This window comes from Argopecten irradians, chromosome 1 (genome assembly GCF_041381155.1).
Source record: "Argopecten irradians isolate NY chromosome 1, Ai_NY, whole genome shotgun sequence".
Lineage (NCBI taxonomy): Eukaryota > Metazoa > Mollusca > Bivalvia > Pectinida > Pectinidae > Argopecten > Argopecten irradians.
This window is the reverse complement of record NC_091134.1, coordinates 50,587,599-50,611,058: the sequence shown is the minus strand read 5'-3', so window position 1 is coordinate 50,611,058 and position 23,460 is coordinate 50,587,599. Positions and strand designations below refer to the sequence as shown.

General features: G+C 32.9%; 2 protein-coding genes across 3 annotated transcripts; both read left to right on the top strand.

The window, feature by feature from the left end:
* The first annotated feature begins 126 nt into the window (after positions 1-126).
* LOC138331817 (polyprenol dehydrogenase-like) lies at positions 127-11,521 on the top strand. Of its 2 annotated transcripts, XM_069279613.1 has the most exons (8): positions 127-390; positions 4,788-4,873; positions 5,977-6,184; positions 7,704-7,738; positions 8,096-8,290; positions 8,823-8,976; positions 9,396-9,528; positions 10,132-11,521. In XM_069279613.1, exons 1-8 carry the CDS (start codon positions 315-317, stop codon positions 10,265-10,267), a joined length of 1,023 nt encoding a protein of 340 aa, XP_069135714.1. In that variant the 5' UTR covers positions 127-314; the 3' UTR covers positions 10,268-11,521. The 2 variants fall into 2 exon arrangements, with proteins under 2 accessions (XP_069135714.1, XP_069135725.1); XM_069279624.1 differs by lacking the exon at positions 4,788-4,873 and having other exon boundaries at positions 128-390.
* A 1,384-nt stretch (positions 11,522-12,905) lies between these two features.
* Positions 12,906-19,443, top strand: LOC138331810 (retinol dehydrogenase 14-like). The gene is made up of 8 exons (XM_069279601.1): positions 12,906-13,062; positions 14,055-14,140; positions 14,580-14,787; positions 14,939-14,973; positions 15,296-15,496; positions 17,475-17,625; positions 18,035-18,161; positions 18,450-19,443. Exons 1-8 carry the CDS (start codon positions 12,987-12,989, stop codon positions 18,550-18,552), a joined length of 987 nt encoding a protein of 328 aa, XP_069135702.1. The 5' UTR covers positions 12,906-12,986; the 3' UTR covers positions 18,553-19,443.
* Positions 19,444-23,460: the final 4,017 nt, after the last annotated feature.

Sequence of the window (23,460 nt, the reverse complement as noted above, 5' to 3'; positions counted from 1 at the left end):
ACCCAGAAGAAAACACATCTAAGTGGGTATTAACTGGCGGCGTGCTGTGCTGTGGCGCAGGTCAAACCTGCCAATGGGAGAACTTCTTATTAATCCGTTATGTAGCAGTTGACTGAACACATTGGTGATCGGCGTATAATAAGGCCTACCTGTACGGCGTGCCGATGAACAGTGTATTGGTAGCTGTGTTAAGCTCTGTGTGTTTACCGTCGGTATCCCAGGTGTATGTTGGCACATGTCTCATACAGGAGGTGCGAGATGATGGAACACAGGTGACAAACGGAATACCGAGGTGGATAAATAGGAATTAAAACATGGGGCCCCGGGCCAGTATCCCGTTAGTGTCCCTCCCCAGGGAGTATGTTGTGATCGTGACGGGAGGGGACACAGGTGAGTCCATTTACTAGCTATTGTTGTTGCCTGTTAAACGAACCATGACATTTACTTATAACAATATTAAGGTGTCAAAATGGTTGAACATCAAATGAAATGTTAGGTTAGCCTAAAAAGAATTCTTGCATATATCGAAACATGATTCAATCTATATTTTCGTTTGTTTGTTATGATAAAACAAGTGCAATGATAAGATCAAGACATCGCCTTGTTCTCTTGACACGACTTGTCAAGCTTATGACTATTTAATTGGTAGAACCCAAATACCCATGAACATTTCAATGCCGTCCAATGTCCTTCTATCTGGTGTGTTGTAACAATCCAAATATAACCCCTTAGTCTATACACAAACCTACCGAACGAAAGACGGAACACATGGCTAGATGTAAAGTGGTTTCTGACATATGGAATGGGAATTAGAATGTGGAGTGCATTAGTCTACAATTCTTAAATATGTTAAGTCTTTTATTGTCCATCGCCTATGGCCTGATTTTTGTGACACGTGCTTATACAACGATCAACGAGTCCTCAATAGCTATGTGACATACACACAAACGTTAATAGAAAAAACAATATGTACATTATTAAATGTTGACCAGCGTTAAAATATTTCATTTCAAATGAATAGTTAAATGATTTATGCATTCCACAGTTAAAACATTTTTACTTATTTTACAAAGTCGAATGTGCATGTCAATGTATAGTCACAAAGCTAAGATAGCACCAAAGTTTATAAGAATCTTATCGGGCGGAAAACCAATGAACATCATTAACTTGTAGCTTTGAACAAATCTATATACGGTATCTAACGAGAAGGTTGGAGATTGACACTTAATTTTGATAAGAATATTACATTTGTATGAAGGACTTAGTTTGAAATGTACTTTTTATTCATATCTACTTTCATGATAGAGCAGACCTTGTCTTTGTATTATTTCTGCTACTGTTTCGAAATAAAATATTTTCGTAATCAAAAAAAGGAAATCGTTAACGGTTTTAAAAAGAGTTCGTACAGAAGGCGGCAATCTAAAATGTTCAAAAGACAACAAATCGTAAAAATGTCGATACCAAAGAAGGTGTATAGCCTTGTATCCTTTGTTCTCAAAACATTGATATGGAATAATAGATAAAAAACACAAATAGCTAATTCAATGAATGATTAAAAGAGCAATGACATTGATGAACATAGTTGTTCTCAGCACAAGACGTGGAAGTAAATTTAGACCTGTAAGCTGCAGAACACAATGCTTTCATAACTCCTTTCAAACTTCAGTCAATATTTTGTATGACACAAAATAAGCACATACAACAAAACAACAAACAAGCAAAATTAAAAAGATGTATCGAATGTTAGAAGGTCATGGAATATGTGTATAAGAATCAACGTTTGAGGAGGATACACATGCTATAGCAATAACAACACTTTGGATCACTACATACAATGTACAATGTATTGGGACCATATCATAGAAAAGCCGGGAATAGTTTAGTACATGCAAATAATATCATTTTATTAGTAATATCTACATACAAACCGGTATGCCGGTAGTTTTAGGGATTACACAACGTATCATATAGCAGTTTCAGCTTCATTAATTGTAGAGTACAGAGGATAACTTCATTTTTAATTGGTAAATTAATCATTTTCACACTGATTCCAAACAAAGTACGCTTTTATACTGTTCCAGACAACCGTATACAAATATCATTACCTGTAAATGTGTACACGAACTAAGCAGTTGTCATTGCTTTCGATCCTTCCTTCATAGCAGAGGGTGATGAAATATGAACTTAATCCATCGTCAAAACCATTAACTATTTTCATATAACTCAAGTGGGCTTTAAAGTACTTACATTCGAATAGCACTTGCTAAGCTTGTGGTAATTCTACCCTTTTATGGCAAATTTCCATTTGATTGTTTGCATCCAGTACACCTGACACCTTCTGTCAGCGGTTTTGTAAAATAATACTTGGTAAAACTATAGGTTATTCATGTATGTGAAAGAATTTTCATGTATTCGTGATTTATCGAAAGTTCTTTTAAAGCAATACATGCTGAACCATCGTACTTTTCTAATACAATAACTGAAACCACACACTAAAATGATATTAAACAGTAATTTACATATAAAGTCATCCATTTGTTAGATTATTCAATATACTACATCCAAACATTGGAGTATTTTTAAACACATAAGAAGCAGATATCGGTACCCCTATTTCTATAACTTTGGTTGTTCAACCTGTTTAAGAGCAGCTACACATATATCGGCCATGTGTAATTTATTTTATTGGTAAGGCATTCCATATTTTGTTAATGAATGCAAACTAAATGGTATTACCAAATGCATGTTATTCAATTTATCAGAAAACCCCGTGTCAATATTTTGAATCATATACATGTAATCCAAATCATATAACAGAAAAAGCTACAATCTATTCATACAATGAAAAATTGCATGCCGACCCGATTTGAGCCAGGCATATTTACTTGCATGTCATGACTGAGATAGATGTTTTTATTCAGAAACTATATTTAGATTATATTGGTACAATAATATGTTTGACACGTGTTGTCGCAAACAGCGTAGTTTCATGGCTGTTCTGAAAACGACATTTCACCACACATACCTGGTATATAGAAGCATTGTGCATTGGTATAAGGTTGCTGTCAAATAGTAGGTCTATATATTATATATTATACAAATTTTATTCACACGCCAAGAAAACGTTTATTTTAAACAGTATTTATTTATATATTTGTACATATACATACAAAACATGAAATATTTGGGAATTGGAAAACAAGCTTAAAGGTGATACGAATTTCTTTCCCAAGAAAAAATTTCGGTTTTCGATGCTTTGGAGGAAGTCATCAATTCGTTAGACCTTTAACATATTGGTTAATGTCCTATAAAAGCAATGATCATTTAAGGAGGAGCGATATTTAGAAGTTGGGGCAAAAAGTTGGAGAAAGAAATTAAATGTGATTATCACTTGGAAATTGTAGGAAAACCTCACTACTCGCCTACGCGACCTCTAAACACGAGTACTCGAGAGGAAAGGAACGGTGTACGTCGTACCGCACACTCAGTGAATGGATGCACTGAAAACGTTTGAAAACTGGTTACTAATGAGATGGAAATAGCATTCAACCATTGTGCTTCGCAGCCAAAAAAAACTACCTTATTCCTGTGACACAAATTCCCTCTGGATTTACTCCCTGTTTTATTAGATCAATAGCTAGGTTGACATACGTCGTGTCGGAAACTAAACGGTAGTATTGATTTCGGAGAACAAGCTAATTCTATCAACATGCTTTGGTGATGATGTTTTTGAAGTGTTTTGATAAGCTCAATTTATGAAGCGGATACACGATGCTGCATGACTCAGCTAATGATGGAAATTATAAATGATGTATCAATTCGAAGCTATTGAAACACGTGTATACGTACTTCTTATGACCAATCACAATTCACTGTCATCATTTATTTGATTATCTTAATATATCTATAAATATCAAAAATCTGCCATTGGTAGCCGTGGCATACAAAGCACAGATTGAATACCACAACTAGCCTATTATAAACAGTTAAACAATGCTTCTCTCGAATTTGTCTGAGGAATTTTCTCATTTCAGATTGGTACATAAATAATAGAATACATAGAGGGTATTCCTTGTTTCTTAATGAATAGAAGTTATATTTCATTTTGTGGGGTGGAAACTTTGATATCGTTAATGAGTACAAAGAAGCACGAGTGAAAAATATCAAATTGTCCACCTTACGATATGAAATATAATAGTTATTCGAGGAACGAGGAATATTCTATTTCTTACATTTTACGTCTATATATATTATAGATCTTAACTAGGTCAAGTAATAGCAAAACATGTATTTCATTCAGCCGCGATTGTACCCTTACTAATTTATCTTCACACATAGGATGCTCTAACAATTAAAAATGGGGAAAAATAATAGTAAAGATGCACGTATTCCCGACAAAACAATATTTTCAGCGTAAATACTTTTATCGATCTGATAGGTCAATATTGAGTGAAAATATCAAAAAGTTATATGTTGACTCGGATGAAAAACACCACATATAGTTTTGTAAAAAAAACTTATATTTCACTTTAATGAAAATAATGTGAGATATTGCATAGTTACATTTTATCATAACGTGAATTTTACTCAGAGCTAATGTTCAATTTACCGTTTTTCTTTGTATCCATTCATAAGCAAGAACATATTTTCAGCATGTATTAATTGCTATGTTTACTTTTTCTTCAGTGCAATAAATTGACAGACGTGATTGCTTAATACCTTCATTGATAATGACAAATGTTAAATGGTGAGTCAGTTATATTAAGAAATACATTTTTTATTGGCAGGTATAGGCTATGAGACTGCCAAGTTTATCGCCATGATGGGTCCAACTGTTATTGTAGCCTGTCGTTCAAAGGAGAAGGCTGAACGGGTAAATGTCCTATGAGCATTGTGCATTTCGGAAAACAATAACTTGTTTAACTCATCCTCTATCAGAAGCATATTGTTGTTTTCATATCAAGTCATTTGCATTTATTAGCGTAAAAAACAATTGGTTCGCTTTGTATTGAAGTCGCCACATTGTTTCACGCGATTACAATATAAAAAGGGTAACATGCTAATTGCGTAACACATCAAATTCCGCTCTGTTTTATTGTCTTGTGTGTGTCGTGTAGATAACCATTCGGGGCATTGTCCGGAAGGGTACATGTAAAATGCATTTTAACGGTTTTAATAAATAATGAATGGTGATGACAATACATGAAATTCGACTACATCCCGGATACCATATGGTGTTAGCTCAGTCATTCTGATATCACTAGTCTATTAAATCATATACTTTTTTCCGTGGCAGTCTTACGTGCAACATAAAGGTTTAATAATCAAAGATCTAAATTATGACACAAAACCAATAGAAGTATCGTAGATATAATTAGTGTGCTGATCTGCCGATATGTCTTACCTCGAACGCGCCCTATTTATTAACAATTATGATATTACAGATACATGGAATGACTTTAGTGACTTGTGTCAAAATATCGAGCTTGTATTACCAATGCTTGTAAAGATAGTAAATCGAGGCTATGAAGTATTATTTCGAATAAAGAGTTAGATGTCCATTTTGGTCGTCCATATACAGAAGCTCTTGATAGTTAGAATTTCAATTTCAACAAATTTTATTGTAAAAAGCCTATTTACCATCTCCAAACCAATTTGGTATAGTGCAATTTAAATTTTGATAGATAAAAAAGCCGTATTTGATTTTTCGGCAAAACTCATGTTAATTTATTGAAATATTTATCTTAATATGTATGTCCAATGACATCATTACAAATGGTTAATGACACATAATGTTGTTGCATCTTTGATAAATTCCAAAGTACATAATGTAGGTACATTAAATCAACGTCAATGTATAAGTTGTTTATATGTTTACTTAATTTTTATGATTTAGCTTTATTTCCATTCTGACTTTATGTTCTTGCTTAGACAATCATAAACATTCATGTACAACACTACACTATTATTATGCAGGCTTTCGAACAAATGAACGAAGAATTCCAACAAGAAAAAGAACAGGGGACACAGAATATCATCAGCGATGACCGCCTCCGCTTAGAGTTTGCTAAGCTAGACTTAGCTAGTCTAAAGTCAACTATGGATTTTGTGGAAGGTTTTAAAGCCTCTAGTCGAAAACTACACGTTCTCATCTGCAATGCTGGTGTTATGATGTCAGATGAGAGTAAGTAAACAAGCAGTAATGGTCAATAAGTATTTCCAGTAATTGATGATCACTTTTTAGGAGTCATTATTTGAGAATAGATATAATACATATATGAATGATTCAAATTAACACATGAACCTTTTATTATAATAAGCAAGAAACAAATACAGTAACACTTTTTTTACGGTTTTCAGTTTTTCCTGATTTAAGTCCGAATGCTTACTAGATTGGCGTTACGTGTTTACACCAGTTACGAGTATATAAAGCGAGGACATATGTGAATGACGTGAATGGTATTATGATTTTTTAAAACAAAATAAGGCGTAAAACGAAATCTGATAGCATTTAAAAACGAACATTTACGTACTTAGTAATAAAATGCTGCATCACTCATAAATATGTTCGCATTATAACGACTTTATAATCGTCTTAACGTACAACATGCCATGTTTATGATCATAAACTACCCAGAAATCGCAACAATGCACGTGTACTAAACAGTTTTATGAGTAAACACAAAGATGCCATGGTGTGAATGTATCTTTGTTTGTCGATGTTAATTGTTAAACATTCTAGAACAGATGTTGACTGATATTCAGGAAATTATTGACATGGACCAATCCAACAACAGTTATACAATAAGTGAACGGTGATATAAAATTGTTCTATTTTAAAACCAACATGCTTGACGTGACACGGGAAATATATTGACAAAACTAAATAATTCAGATATCGGTGGCGAAATTGATCACAAAACTGAATTGTTAAGTCCATGAATATTACATATGCCTGGCATTATCTCTGATACCAAATGACTACGCATACGCTTACGTGCCAAAGCTTATTCTGCCTTTAACATTGTGTCATTATAAGGAGAGATACAGTCAGGAAAGGATGTCCATCATTACATATTTTAATATCATCCCAAATGAAACAAAAAATAATAGATATAATGAAAGTCTACAGACACCTCAACTGAGGAAGAAGAAAAACGAATCGTATATATCACCTTCTTAGTATGGCTTTATTACAATACCATAGTTTATATATGTTAGTGATGACGTTATCATAACAAGCTGATTACACAACGTATCCCGATAGCTAAAGGCTGTTTATAACTGTAGATAAGTAATGAAATCGGCATTCATGAGGAAAATAGACAAGATTCAAATTTCAAAGTAAAATATTCTGTCAAAGTAAAATTGCTGAGTGAATGTGTGACTAGATTTCGATCCTATTCTTGTTGCAAATTTTGCTGAATATCTTTTCATAATACCTAATGAGAAGATATTCAGTACAATTTGCAATAAGTATAGGACTAACATGCGGGTCGCAAATTCACCCAGCAATTTTACATTGACAGGATATTTTACTTATTTAATGCAGAAGGTAGGAAATATGTTTGATTGGGTATTTGTGTTGAAACTAATTGTGCCGTTTATTACGTTACTACACAAATGATACGAACAATGTGACGATTCAAAATCAAACAGTTATCGTCCAATTTTATACTACATGAGAATGTTTTGTTTTGCAGTTATTACAGAAGATAAATATGAACTCACATATCAGGTAAGATATTTCTTTAGTTCTTTAGGATATCAATTAACACGGGTATACGTCATGGCAGAAAACACAGAAGAGCGATGGTATATAGATAAATTCGAGATATGTTCTATTCTATCTTATTCCTTTTTCTAGCATATTGGTTCGCTAAATTTATACTATTCAGAGAAAAAGGTCAAGAGTTGAATAAATTGTTTAAATTCAATAACGATATAACATTAACGTTATATATTATTTGTATCATTTTTTGTAAATGTTTACTTTGATTCAAACAGTCTAAAACACTATTTGATACAATATTGTTAAAGATGAAATTAAACTTACGCATTTTTTTATCCATTTATTTATTTTTTTAAATTTCAGGTCAATTACCTTAGTCAATTTCTTATTATGGCTCATTTTCTTCCGATCATGAAAACGTCCGGAAATGACGTAAGAATCGTCCTTGTGTCGAGTGCTGCACACAAGCACTGTCATTATGATCCGAACTACGCGGCAGGTGAACGGATGAAGAAACATGACCCTCTACAATGTTACAGTAACACAAAGTTATATCAGGTATATAATTCAATGACGATGAAATGGATGAAGATTGCAATATATTGATATAGACCTTGCCTTCATAGTTATATTGCATATAATAATCCCTCTAGAACTTGTTAGCTGTTAAAGTTCTGTAACGCAGTGAAATCTGTATCATATTGTTATGAATTCCTTCAAATATTTGAGAGCTTTCTTATAATTTGATTCCATCTCTTCCATCTCTTTCATCTCTAGAAGAAGCTACTTCTACTTACAATAACGATTGTCATAATAATAAAATGAAGGAATCTTTTGAAGGAATCCATTTGGTCAAAAATGAGAGATCCCAGGAAATGAAATGTTCTAATGAATCAAACTATTGATATGGTTTCTTTAAGCAAAGCCTGTGAGGCATGCAAAATACAATGATGATATTTATTGGAGCATTTAAGGCATTAGTCTGGAGTGGCCTCAGTATTTAATAAGAATTTTGTATTTTGTCAAGACTTTTTGGCTTCGGTCTTCATTAGTTTTACTGTCATCCGTACGATTAAATATATTCATACAGATCATGCAGATGTACAGCATAGACCGGATGTTGGAAAAGACGCATGTCGAGTTGTATAGTGTACATCCGGGATATGTCTCAAAAGACCTCTATCGACGGAATCGTCATTTTGGGAAACGATTCAACTGTTTCCGGTGTTGCCTTAAATGTTTATGTAAGTTCTCAAATCTTAAGGCTCACGACGTCACCACAATGTAACGTTGCACTTTGCTTCTCAGATGGCTGTCAGTAAATGTTTTCCTGGCGTCATTTCTGACATTGTCACAACGTTATCTTGCAGCATTTTCCCAAAGTATCCTGACATTACCCCAACGTATCCTTAATCTAGATTAACGATGTTTTCATTTAAACAAGCTCTAAATTCCTTAACACTAACTATTGAGTAAAGATTAGTCTTAAATAGTAAAGCTACCGTCGCTAAAGAGATATATATCAATTGATAACAAATATACTTTCCCTATTTCAATTTATGTTTAGAAGTACCGGTTTCACCCCAATTCTACTAATTCCCCCATCTAACACAAAAAAAATCCCCATCTAACCTTAATTGAAATGTAACTGTTGTTTATTTAGGTATGATAAAGACTCCCAGAAAAGGATCCGCCACATCAATATACGCCGCCGTCAGTCCAGAGCTAAAGGGGCTGAGTCGGGCCTACTTCACCCACTCACGTGACGCGGCCGAGTTTCCTAGTAACACTGCCAGGTACGTTATAAACATGAATCAGCAGAATACCATACACTTGCGTCAGATTAATGTTAAGGACATTGATGACCAAGATCCAACTCAACACTTTCACAATTGGTGATTAAATTTTTAGTGGTTGAATAGACTAATAATGTAATACTATTGGTAAAACATGGAGGACGCAGAGAAACTGATTTGTCTGTTGCCTGTTTGATATACTACTTGGAATGTTTTACCTGATACTTTAAGCGGTATGATTCAATGAGATAGAACAGGGCAATAGTTATATTGAAGGGAGACAACTTCGCATTCTTACTAATATTTTTTCAATACTGGAGAATGAAAACTTGACTAATTTGACTCAAAGTGATTAACGTTGTTTTGTGATACTGTCAGTTTACGATTAATGGTGATTAAAGATTCAATGTAAAACGTCACTGATCGAATAACCGTCACGGCTTTCTGCATAGAACACCAAGTTCAAAATAGAAATTAACCAAATACAATAAATGCTTTTTTTGAATCCTAGAATTGCTATATGTCAATAATATTACATGAATCTCGTGTTGTTTTTCTTTCAAACATTGTCCTCAGTTTATTAATGATAACAATCCTTTTCAGGGACAGAGAATTACAGGACTACCTTCTTCAGTGTACGATAGACAACCTTAGGGATCTGCTTCCTCAGGAATTTATTCAAGAAGCCTTAAATACAGTAAAAAGGACGAGCACAAAAGCGGGGTCATCAAATCACTAGATTTTATTATTACTTCATTGGCACGAGGAGTGCATCGCCGCACTAAAAATATCTATATGACTTCCATATGGCTTACTTAACGCAATGAACGTTTTCGAAGTACCATTTTCATTGATATTGAAGTTGAAATTATCACTTTTCAACAAACAATGTATGCTGAAAAACTAAACATTTCTGATAAGTAAAACATGATGCTTTGACAGTTTGCCGTACAAGTATTTGCATTGAATTTCGCTGTCACTTAACTGTTTGTGATTTTAACAGGGACAGAAAGATTCTCTTCTTAACGAAGAGCATTAAACTGAATACAGAAATACAAGGAAGGTCTTCGAATTTGCTGCATTTTTATGTATTGACTGAACATTTTAACAATGATTGCATGTCAATTCATCATTTCGTTAATCAATATCATATTATCTCGTGATTTAACCATCGAATTCATCGCTTTCTACCGACAATCACAAGATAATAACAGAATATAATTAAACTGTAACTTTTGATACACCGCACCATTATATATATATAATATTACTTTATCTTTTTGAAGATGTGGCTTGTGGAACAAAAAATCATCATATATGATTCAATTTAATGTAAAATGCATTTCATTGGGGCATGTGACTTAAATAAATCGAAGAACACATATTATGACATATGACATTTATATATTGTATCATCATCAACAATTTCTAATTTAAATCGAACATACATGTATTCTGCTTATGATCTTCATTTTTCAACCTCTTGAACAATATGCATGAATCACCTATCCCAGGTTATGGTTAATACATTTATATGTTGTTATACTTTTCAACAAAAGCTTTTTTTAATATTAAGATTGATTACACTCAGTAAATAAAACCAATAAATTGCCTCTATTATAACTGTATGTACGATAATGCAGCCCTTATCTTTTACAAACCAATTGTTGAGAAGATCCAGTATTTTCGAACTAATTTTCAAAACAGGTTTGAATTGTATAATATTGAAATAGACACTGTATACAATTTATAAAGTCCGACAGCATAATATCTGTAAAGCATGATACTTTCATTTCATTCTAGTTTTAGTCATATCTTGTCATATTAACTGTATAACAGAATGTCTTGAATATCTGTTTGTTTGTCATTGTGTAGCTTAATACACTATGCAGTGTAGTGGAAGAAACATCAAATAAAATGGCTGTGATTTTTCAAACGTTGTGAAATGCAAATACAAATGTATTTTACAGAGTCAATAAAACTGCTGAATGCACTGGCCGCGTGTTTCTGATCTTTAAACGCAAACATAATTTGAATACACATACAATTACAGTATCAGATTATTACATAACTATTAGATGTTTTGTAAACTGATCCTAATCCAACTCATACAAAATGGGTCATACACAAAAGTCGTTATAGAAAACTAATATCATAGAAACATAATTTTATCAACCGGATAGTCAGGTGAAAATCGCGGTATCTTAAAGAAAATACTAAGGTACTTAAAACGAAATAGAATCATCGGCAATATCAGTCAGCAGGTTGGTTATGTAGAACAAAAACTGATGCTTTCATTTTGACAATAAACTATAAAAAAAACCGTGTGGAATCAAACAGGAACTGGATTGAATTTTTTTCACTTTTCTCTTACATTGTTGAATAGGATAAGCGACTCAAATGCAGAACTTTATTTAACTGTGACAGACAGTACTTCAGACCAGTTGTCAGTATTCCGATTGATGAAATAAAGACTTCGTGAGGTCCCTGTTACTAAATGGTCATGTGATCTCGTAGGTACTCAGTTGTTAGTAACAAAACAACTTCAAGTCATACATTACCATACTGAAATTCACACAAAATTATATATATTGACTAGGAAATATATACTTTAATTCTTAACGATAATTATCATAGAAAGCATCAGCTTTGTATGGGAATGTTTTAGCTTCTTCAACAGAAAATCAATCAGAGCGTACACTGGAATAGCCAAATGCAAAGTTTGTGTTCAAAGGAAATTAAACGGAATCATTTCAATACGTCCTTCGAGATTTCTAATAAAAGGGATATAACTCGTACAAATATCAACTTTAAAAGTATTTATGATGTATTATTTTCCTAACATCACTCAACTAAAACAAAAACCAGAAATCCAAAGTGAATTGAAAATTGGCCGTTTAATTACCACAAGACCGACTTGAAGAAAGTATATAAAAACATACATTACATAACGATGACCCATAACAAAAAAGTCATCAAGCAAAAAAACATTCACAAATATGCAGGTGGTGTGCAAACTTTATGCCACATGGCGGAGGAAGTTAGCATGGAAACATGAGAAACATTTCTGTGTCCAAGCCATAAACTCCGCCAAACCCCCAAAGCATTCGTTTTGATCGACACAAAGATTTTAGGTAATTGAAAATAAAAAGCAAAATAAGTTGACAACAGTTCTATATAAATTTTCGTTATGAAAGCCAAATTAATGTCACGTAGTTTGACAGTGGACACTGTTGATCACATGACTGATTATTGTTGATATGATAGCCTACAAACGGATAATAATAATAGCGATAATAAAATACCTTAGTTAAATCAAACATCGAGTTGTTCTATTTACATCCTGTCGCTTCTATACATAAACAGGTAGCCCCTGTTATCAGGTATATACGGGTCGTGGATTAGGAATAGTAGAGTATGTAAGGTACGCAACTTTACATGGTACACAACTACCGAGTATGGGAATTCACCATTCTTTCCCCAGGGTAATTATCCCCAAGGAGAGGGTTGTCGTAGTAACCGGTGCCAACACAGGTAGGTGATGCTGTCATATAAACCAAACTTCCACCAGTTGTACTGTCATTTTATCTGTAACATTGCATGGAGCAACTACCTCCAAAGGCAAGTGGGTAAGCTGTCTGTAAACAAACATGAAAGGAAATGCATGGTATACCTTATACATGACAGTGGGCTTCATATCTAGGCTCAACTAAAACTTATTCCACGCAGAAAATAATGTCTTCTGAAAATACCATTGAAATAGCATGCCTCTATGTATATGAATCTCGTGACACTGATGGCGCTTTTCATTCGTTGAAAGTATCATTGTTTGAGACTTACATTTTTGTTTTTTAAATTTAGTGACATATGACCCTGACATAGCTGCATTAGTGTATCTTAGAGCCCTAACTTGTTATGTTAAAGCCTTATAGGTTACTTTGTTAGAGCCCTCAGAAAGATATTGTGGGCCCTAGGTAACAACATTGTAAACAAAGCTATTTGTATAGCTATAATCAGCCACCGTATATTTTTCAAGTTTGTTCATCATATAAAAAAAAATTCTCTTTTATGCAATGCTCTGCTTTATACGAATTAATTTTCTGACATGGCATAAAAATGAAAGTTATTTTCCCGTCAAATAGTAAAAGGTCACTGAAACCTTGAAATTATCCATTTCTACACATCACTACCGAGTCAATTCTTTAACGAAAAATATCAGAGCGTCGAATCAAAACTTAATGGCATACTGCAGCTTACGCTATTGTATGTATGTGTCCACGAATGTTGCAACTTTATATATAATCTTAACATTGACGTCTTTCATACACATATACCCGTAATACGATGCCAAATAGTTCAGCTGAATTGTTATATCATTTAGACTCCATTTTTCCTATTCATATTGAAGAATTAAATTTAAGATAAATGTTAAACATTTGAATATAACATCGATTCCATGCATATTGAATTAAAATACTTTTTTATAAATGAAATGAAAGTTTAAATTCAGCATGCTTTTTTAATAGGCATTGGGTATGAAACAGCAAAATGTATAGCCGAGATGGGAGCTACGGTTATATTGGCATGTCGGTCAGAGGAGAAGGCGAAACAGGTAAAAACGTCGATACCCAGAAATAAACTTGTTCTTGGGATAAGTGTCATACGATAAATATGGATAAATTGCTGTGATAAGATACTGAAAATGTACAAGGTAAAGAAAGACTATAAGGACTCTGGTAGACTAATTATCTTCCCTTTTTAAAAATAACACTTCGTGATACAAAGAACAATGCGGATCTAGACAGAACCCATAGTACATTGTATTAATGACATGTAAGATAGACGATTAACAACATAGTATTAACTATTAATATTAGGATCCATGAAGAGTGTTTGTGGTGTCTGGTAATATCTCATTTAAATATTTTCAAGATTATCATAAGGAATCCTTAATAATATTCATGGAAATTTTAATTTAATTTGGAACAAATACATATCAGCTTCATTGTATTTATCTATAGCTCATTTTATTTAAATCTTTATTGGTCAAGGCAATGGTAAAAATGAATGCGGAATTCCAGGCAGAGAAGGACAAGAAGAATCCTCGTATCGTAGACTATCCGGAACTGAGTCTAGAGTTTATGAAATTAGACTGTTCCAGTCTACAGTCGGTGATGGACTTTGCTAAGGAATTCAAACTTTCTGGTCGGCAACTACATGTCCTCGTCTGCAACGCTGGGATAGGAATGAGCAAACAGGGTAATGTTCCTGTATCTCTTTATAAATCTGGATCCAGTGGATCGCCTCAAGCAACGTATTGAGTTTATATTGATATTAATTTGATGATAAATATTTTGTTTCGTACTTTATGACCGAGTGATGATATTTTGTAATGATTTTTGTCCGACAGCCTACACAGAAGATGGATATGAACTCATGTTTCAGGTAAGCAACTGTCATAAAATAAGTAGATAAGTAAAAAGTTGTCGCCTCAATCAACACGAAAAAAGCTCTGCGTTGCATTGCTTTACATTGCTAGTGTAACTTTTACATGATTTTGGTTCTGAGTTTAAAATCAAAGTTACGTTGAACATGCTAATCACGCTCAAAATGCACACACTCGCTAAATGCATGGATATTGCATGGCTGTTATCCCTCTTCATTTCAATACTAGTAAATGATTAATATTAACTTGTATCAGCAATGTCTCCTAACTTTGATTGTATCTTAGTGTGAACCTTACTAGTACTATGTTATGTCTATACAGGTTAATTACCTGAGTCAGTACCTTCTGACGGCACACCTGCTACCTATAATGAAGACATCAGGTGAGGACTGCCGTATCATAATGGTGTCCAGTGAGGTCCATCGCTACTCAGAGTTCAACTTGGACAGAATACAGGGCAAACAATATAATGAACGAAACTTTAAACGGACGTTGTACTACGGAAATTCAAAAGCATTCCAGGTAGTACAGTGTGTATTCAAACTTGCACTTCCGCGATCGAAGCAATGTCAGTTTTAAATTTTTAATGGTTGTTTCCATGAGACATAATGTGAAAAAAATGCTATAAAAGAAGTTTTAATATAGATAGAGGTCCCACAACAAAGGAATGTTTATCATGTTTCTCAATCTTGTGTTTAACATATGCTTTTATCATTGTGAAAAAAGCATAGTTATGGAATGATTTTATTTCATTTCGTGTTTACTATGCAATGGATTATAAATTACAATGTAGCGTCAAGTATCAACAAGAAAGATAATTGATATGAAAACAAGTTCAAAACCATAAATAAGCTGATTTATTTCTATGACACAATACTATTATTGCTTTCAATCATCTTGAACTGAACTTTTAAAAAGTTTAAACATATTTTATAAAGAATTGGGCAAAAGTAACTAAAACATGCCTACAGGACGGGTGGGTTAAGGTATCCCTGCGAGATTGTATTCATGACATCTTGAATATTCATGAACTTGAGTCGTTTTCATGAAGTTTAATTGATGCATTTGGAGTCAGCGGCATCTAAATTTCATGAACTCTACTGGGGGTCCAGAATTGAAATTATCTATCAAACCAATGACAATTCTATTGGGATCAATTCAATATTTGATGAAACCAATTCTTATGACTATAAGTGTAATCCATATATTAATATATAACATCAGAAGATCACCAAGAATTCACTGTGTTCATTATATTTTCATACTGCCACAGATAAGTGCTAAAAAATCTGTTTTCAGTGATACACATCAATCAATTTCATTATAAATTCCAAGTTACAGATGTAGTTAGTATTTGTCCAAAATACACCTAAAGTTGTAAAGTATGGTAGTTTAAATGGACAATTTAATTCAATAACATTTGACAACATTTCACAAACCAATATCTATGCATAATCACAATAGCAATATCAGTTTGCAACAATTTCATGTTGAAAAAGAACTGAAGATAAATCAAAACTTTCTGAAAGTGTTCATGTGTGCTTGAAGAAATCTAGCAATGGAATAATCCGTTCAATGTGCCAAAACTTCCGTTTTAAGATAAATAATGTTTCCCCTTCCACATGCCAGCAGATACAGCAGCCATTTTGGATTGTGACATTTTTGGCGGGAAATATATATATGTATTGGAGTCACGTGACTCATGTGGTCATGTGACTTCAGTGGATATTCATTAAAATTCATCAAAATGAATGAAATAACATGTCAAGAATCATTCATGAAGTTTTATGCATAACTGATATTTATTAAAATTCATAAAAATGAATGAAACAGTTTCATTTATTTTGAAGAATTTTAATGAAAATTTAATAAGAATAGTCATGCATAAAACTTCATGGATAATTCTTGACACATTGATCATGAACAATCATTTAAGTTGCATGGATTCATAAAACTTCATGAAAAGTTCTTGAGAGTCATTTGATCATGACTTTTTCAAGTTTATGAAGTTTCATGAATACTCATGAATTGATTGTGTAAGTTGTAGTTCATGAATAACTCATGAATTAAAACGAATAAGCATTCATTATCATTCGTGATGATTTTAAGTTCATGAATATTCTTTAAACATTCATGAACTTTTTACGAATTTTCATGAATCGGTTGTTCATAATGTTCGTGATTTTATGAATAAAATATATCCGTGAAGGTTCATGAATTCATTGAAAGGATTCATGAATGTTCATGAAACATTTTTTTCCTAAATTGTGCATGAAGTTTTATGTTCATGAATTGCATGAAAATATTCATGAAGAATTGAAGAATATTCATAAATAATCCATGAATTATTCATGAATGTTCATGAATTATTTATCAACGTCTCGCAGGGGTTACAGCTCTGGATTTAATTATTTTTCATTTTTAAGGAATTCAATAATATCAATTCTTGTCACTTAAATTAACATGTTCTACTTCTTGACTTTATTTTATATTTCCCTAGATTATGCAGATGTTCAGTATGAATCGACGACTTCAAAACTCAAACGTTACAGTAACAAGTTTACATCCGGGTGTGGTACAAACGGAAGTGACGAGAAACTTCACCGACTTGGCGCCATGGGCGTTATTGTTTGGTGTATCAAAATTGTTAGGTAGGTACTGATGTATTTTTATATTGTCCTTCTCGGCCGAAACTGGCATTCCACTTGAGAATACAGGATTAGCTTGAAGTTTGATTGAAATTTGTTTGGGCCAAGATAAAAAAAAAGGAGTATGAATGAATTCAAAGTGACAGAATGACTGCTTTATTTTAATATTAAATGTTACAAACATTATAACTGGCGAATAGAAATAGAGTTTAATCAAGAAAACTTATAATTGTAAACAAAAAGCAAATTAATATGCCGCAAAACATTGGTACAGCTTCGGATAATTTTTATCACATAAAATTCAACATTTGTCAATATAATTCCAATCTAGATGATAGGGTATCGAAATTGGTTTGTTCTATGCTACTGATACTGCTACACGATTCCTCGTTATTTTGATTTCCTGTGACAGGTGCATCTAAAACACCCTTTGAGGGAGCTGAGACCACCATTAATGCAGCTGTGAACCCGGCCCTGAAAGGTGTCCGTGATGTCTATTTCAACAACTGTAAACCAGACAGCATCGCCAGCATGGCAAGGTATGGACTGGGGACATGTGGGGATTACGCTTTAATAGTAACACTACACTGACCTAAGTATAATAGCTAAAATGGATCTACATTTACGTTAAACATGTTTATGCTTTAACTTATTTGAATATCAAACAATAAGACATAAATCGGATCTTAGGAGATAAACATTTTGAGGCTTAACATTCTTATATATTCTGAAATGTTTAATGTAAATTATTGAATAGTATAGAATATTTGAGTGAGATGAAATCAAAATTTGCATTCTGTCTATCGATTTACCTTTAACTTTTACAGAAAGAAACATAACCAAGAAGGTTTATGGGCATACACACAGGAATGCCTAAAGAAAGGAGGTTTTCTCCCAGAGGATGTCATCAAATGTCTAGAAGGAGAATAAGTCTATAAATGGACACATAATTGAAGCAGGGACTTTACAGTACCTTGACATTACTAATAACACATGTAGCAAAGCAGTTTAACCGGCTTGGTATTGTTCTAACCAAAAGTTGGTTTTAGCATGTTCATTCATTAGGAATTTACATAGTACTATCATCCAAATGTGACTGGCGTAGATTCCTTTTCAACCATTCATAACCTATCATATAAATCAAATCTCGAGAAATAGAGTGTCAAGGTGAGGAGAAGATGTCTAATTGTGTTCGAATAGTCTAGCTGTAAACTATTCATCCTCTCCTTCTAGCTAAGGTCTAGGCAGCGTCTAGGTTGTGAACATATGGAAAATGTTGGTGAAAAGTGTTTCTCTGTTTCTAACCTTTATAATTACTGGAATAAAGTGATGAAATAACTGGTTCTGAAACAATCGGACTTGTCTATCAGAATCAGAACATAAGAAGAACATTAGTATATTGATCGTTTGGCTATATCTGATTAGTATCAATGTCAAATATTAAACGACAGTGGAACCGGGCCTTCACCCAGACCATTGACAATGCACAATCAATGTTATTGTTATACTCGCATTTTTCTGGATTATTTTCAGTCATCAAATATTGCTTCCTGACTATAAATATAAAAAAAAGTGTAACCTGAATCCCTGATACTTTGATATGTTTTGGAGGACTTATATGGTTTATAATTTATTCAACAAAATGTTGATATTATATGCATGTATATCCTCTGCAATATACGATGGGGCGATTTGGTTTTTATGTCTGCTTCAAGTAATCAGACTACAATTGTATTGATGTGTCTAATTATTAAATGTAGCCTGCGGACAACCATACCGATTATCTAGTCATGATATTGTGGATAAATATGCATGAACATGTATGTTTTTGTGTTTTCGTTCTATTATCTATTTCGCGGCGAGGTCGCGGTTGCTAAAAACATCACATGTGGATTGCATGCCCGACACAGAACATACACTTATAGAAAACACAATTTAATCTGAATTTTTTTTGAGCATTTGAAACAGAAAGAGAGCTAGCTGAATCGAACCAGGTGTGGCGGTATACTGAAACAAACTCATTTAGAATTCGTATATATCATATGATTACCTATCACACCTGTTTAAATAGGTAATGCTTACCATAGAGTTGTTGGCCTATACACTGTAGCCCCGCAACCCCTACCCCCACCCATACCTTTTATTTCTATACATGTATCTAAAGACATACCCAACATACAGACAATATACTTTGCAAACTATCAAAAATATGTAATACATTGCCGAAAATAATGTCTGTTGCAAAGTACCTTTTCATTATTGCAATCAGGGACTATAAAATACATGTATACTTTTTCGTTTCAAATTGTAGATGAACATTGACAGTGTACAAGTTGCCTCCCTTAGTATGTACACATTCATGTATGTAAAACTTGTTATCTTGACAATGATAGGTCTACATTATATGACTAAAACTTGTAAATATACTTTTTTGTTTTGTAATTAATGAAAAAGTAAAAAAAAATATATAAAAAAAAAAACAAACTTTGAAAACAGAAATCCATGTCAATGTATTTACAAGTGTGGGACGCTAGCTATACACAGTTCACTCCCTTGAAAATTAAACTATGTTCATCAACAAATAATTTTAACGAGTATTTTTGAAAACAAATATTATATTGCGTAGATTGAGTTTCTATAACATATAATTTTCAATTTAAATTGGTGCAGTGTAGTACACGTGCTTTATTCATTTACTGTAAAAAAGAAATATATATTTATCACAGCGTTTTATGTAATAAATAATAAAATACATATCTATGAAATTTCACTGAAGCTATCGATAGTTGAAGTTTGAAAAAAATCGCTGTTTTTGAAAATCATGCAGGCAAGATGCTTTGCATGTTTAAAAGAAAATGATTGAAACGTTGATAATTAACTTATGACGTAGTTGCGCAATCGTATATCAGCAGGTCTTGATGCTATGTTGAGATAGAGTTATGTCCCCTTAACTACAAAACATCATTCGATGCATATTTCATCTGGCTTCTGATCAACTATTTTAGAATATATTTTTGGCATGCAATGATATATTTAAACTTATATAAAGACGTATCAATTGAATTGTCGCTTGTATGCATGTGTACCATTTTCTCGTCTAGTTTTAATTCGTCAGAGTTGTGGAGAAGAGTTCTAGAGATAACCGGTAAATACCCTATTCCTAACCATTTCGTGTTCTCCAACTCCTTAAACTGTACTGAAGTATCCTTATCCATGCCGAGTCTGTTTTCACCAGCTCGAAGCCATTTATTAGCGGACGTGTCGCATGTCTTTAAAATGTGTTTCTTAGTGAACTTGTTTGAATTTTGTTTATTCTCGTTCCGTGTGGTCTAAATAAAATGCAACAACGTAAGGCAGAAGGCCTCTATGCTAATTTGAATATGTGTAGCTAAGGTCGGCACAATAAATATACACACGCATGGCAAATAAACTATACTAATTGTTCATAATAAAACATAAACGGCATTTATACCAACTGCGTATTTGTATTTCTCTATGCTACACAGCACTTTAGGATCAATATGATTTTGTCATTATTCGAGGTAAAATCCCTCATTATACATAATGACACCTAGACTCATTGTTTTAGTGTTTTGTGTGTATAATGATATATAATTACCTTTGTAACGAGAAAAATAGATCAATCACTTATATGGATATATAAACAAAATGTATGAATTCCCCGACAGATTGGTTAGCTTAACGTATTAACGTCAAATTAAATCTCTAATCGCTTTTTCTATAGATAAGGAGAAGTTAATGTAGCTTAACGTAGATTTTGTGGGGATTGTTTTAGATACATAAAACTCCCCTAATGAGAAAAAGTATGTGAAAATTTATATTATGTATAATATGCAAAACAACCCCACAAAATCTGCACTCTTGATAGGGAATACGTTTAAAGCCTCCCTACTTGAATACTATAGTAGAAAACACTCGGACGGGATATTATTGTATTTCCTTGCGCTAACATTTACCGAATGGGAAGATCGAAAATTAATTAGAGAATGTTATCGACAAACAGTGCAAAAAGCAAATAGAAAATCTCTGTACAGATCCATGGGCAATCTATTTAATGATCGCCAAGTCTGTATTTGTAGTCTGGATGGCATATTGAACACATGGAATCGATAACAGTGATTCAGAATGTTCACTTTACTGAAAAGATCGCACGGAGAATTAGTCGATGGGACATCCTCTTTTCCATAACCTACCTGTAAAATAGACGGAGAAACTATGCAAATTTCAATATACTAATGTCTTTTGGCATTTTAACCATAGCTCTAAATATATCAAATGCCACGGTCATTTTTTTATCGCAACTTTAACCATCTAGTGAATATTTTATAGGCATTTGTTAATAATAGTAACCTAGAGTATTTTGCCAAGATGATTGTTTTGAATCAGGTAAATGGTATTTGCTAAGCATTTAAATAAATATAGCATTGATGACACGACAGTCGTATCTTGGTATAATCTGAATTAATCTGAAACACTGTGTACATAGATAGTAAAGAACAGGTTTGACCACATTTCGTAAAGAGAAATAAAATACAGAGAGGATATCAACCATAATACTTCCACGCAGTCCTCATCCATCTGCATCTTCCGAACGCCGTTGTTGTCACTTTCTTCGTTAACTTAATTAGCCGTCGGTATTAAAGATAATAAACATCACTCATTTTGATATAATTGCACAATACATGTGTTTAAGAAAAACCAAATATTCAAAAAGATTTACTTTCATCTCAAATCATCGCCAAACACAAAAAGACAGTGAGGACAGATTTGTGATACCACCATGTGTACACACCATTCGATCAAATGTGAATAAAATCACAAAAGGAGATTTAGTGAAATCAATGTAATGTTCAGATGAATCTTGCAATAACCAATTGAATCTACAAAGATAGTATTTCTGTAAACTAATGAGATCATATTGAAAATCGTGGATATCTATGGAACGCCATGACTGTCTCGTATGGTTCGAATTATTATGTGAATTTGTGTTTTCATTATATCATATGGTTTTATCATTACACTGTACATGTATATGATTTGATCTTTGGAAATAATACCATGACAAATGAAAATAAAATGATATAAGAAGTAAATGATACATAGGTCGATTGAAATCAAATATTGATAAAACGATATCATATATTAATATGATGAAATAATGTAATGAATAAATCATATATAATAATAATGAAAACACAAATTCATATTGTATATTTGAACCAGACGAGACAGCTATGGCGTTCCATACATATTCCCACTTCTACACATACTTATGGTATCTACTATATCAAGTATTCAATTATTTTGATAAATATCACTTCGTTATTAAATATACAGTAATTTTAGCGTGATCAAAACCAATAAATATTTCCAATACAACTTGTCAGCAGGATGCGATATAAATCATATGATATGAACGTTTACATAATTGGTCTATTAATTTAATGCCCTACAAAGGAAACGAATATTTAAACTCCAGCACGCTTAATAAATAACAAGTAGCAGATTATATCAACATAAACATTTCAAACTTTTTATGTGGAATTTAAGCCACATGTAACGTGAAACATAGCAACACACCTGGTGTTTTTATACAGCTATCTGAAGATGAGTTATATCAAAGGGCTTTATTGAAATCTGCAGTTGCTAGGAAATACTTGATTTAGTAATACCACAATAATTTGGGCTTGGTTATTGAATACCTTTAATGTAGTTTTTACGTTCTGCTATTGAATATCTCACATAAAGGTTTGTTTTGTAACGCTTAGCCTCAGAATCGCAATAACAATAAGCAATTTAGGAAAGCTGAAGTGAACA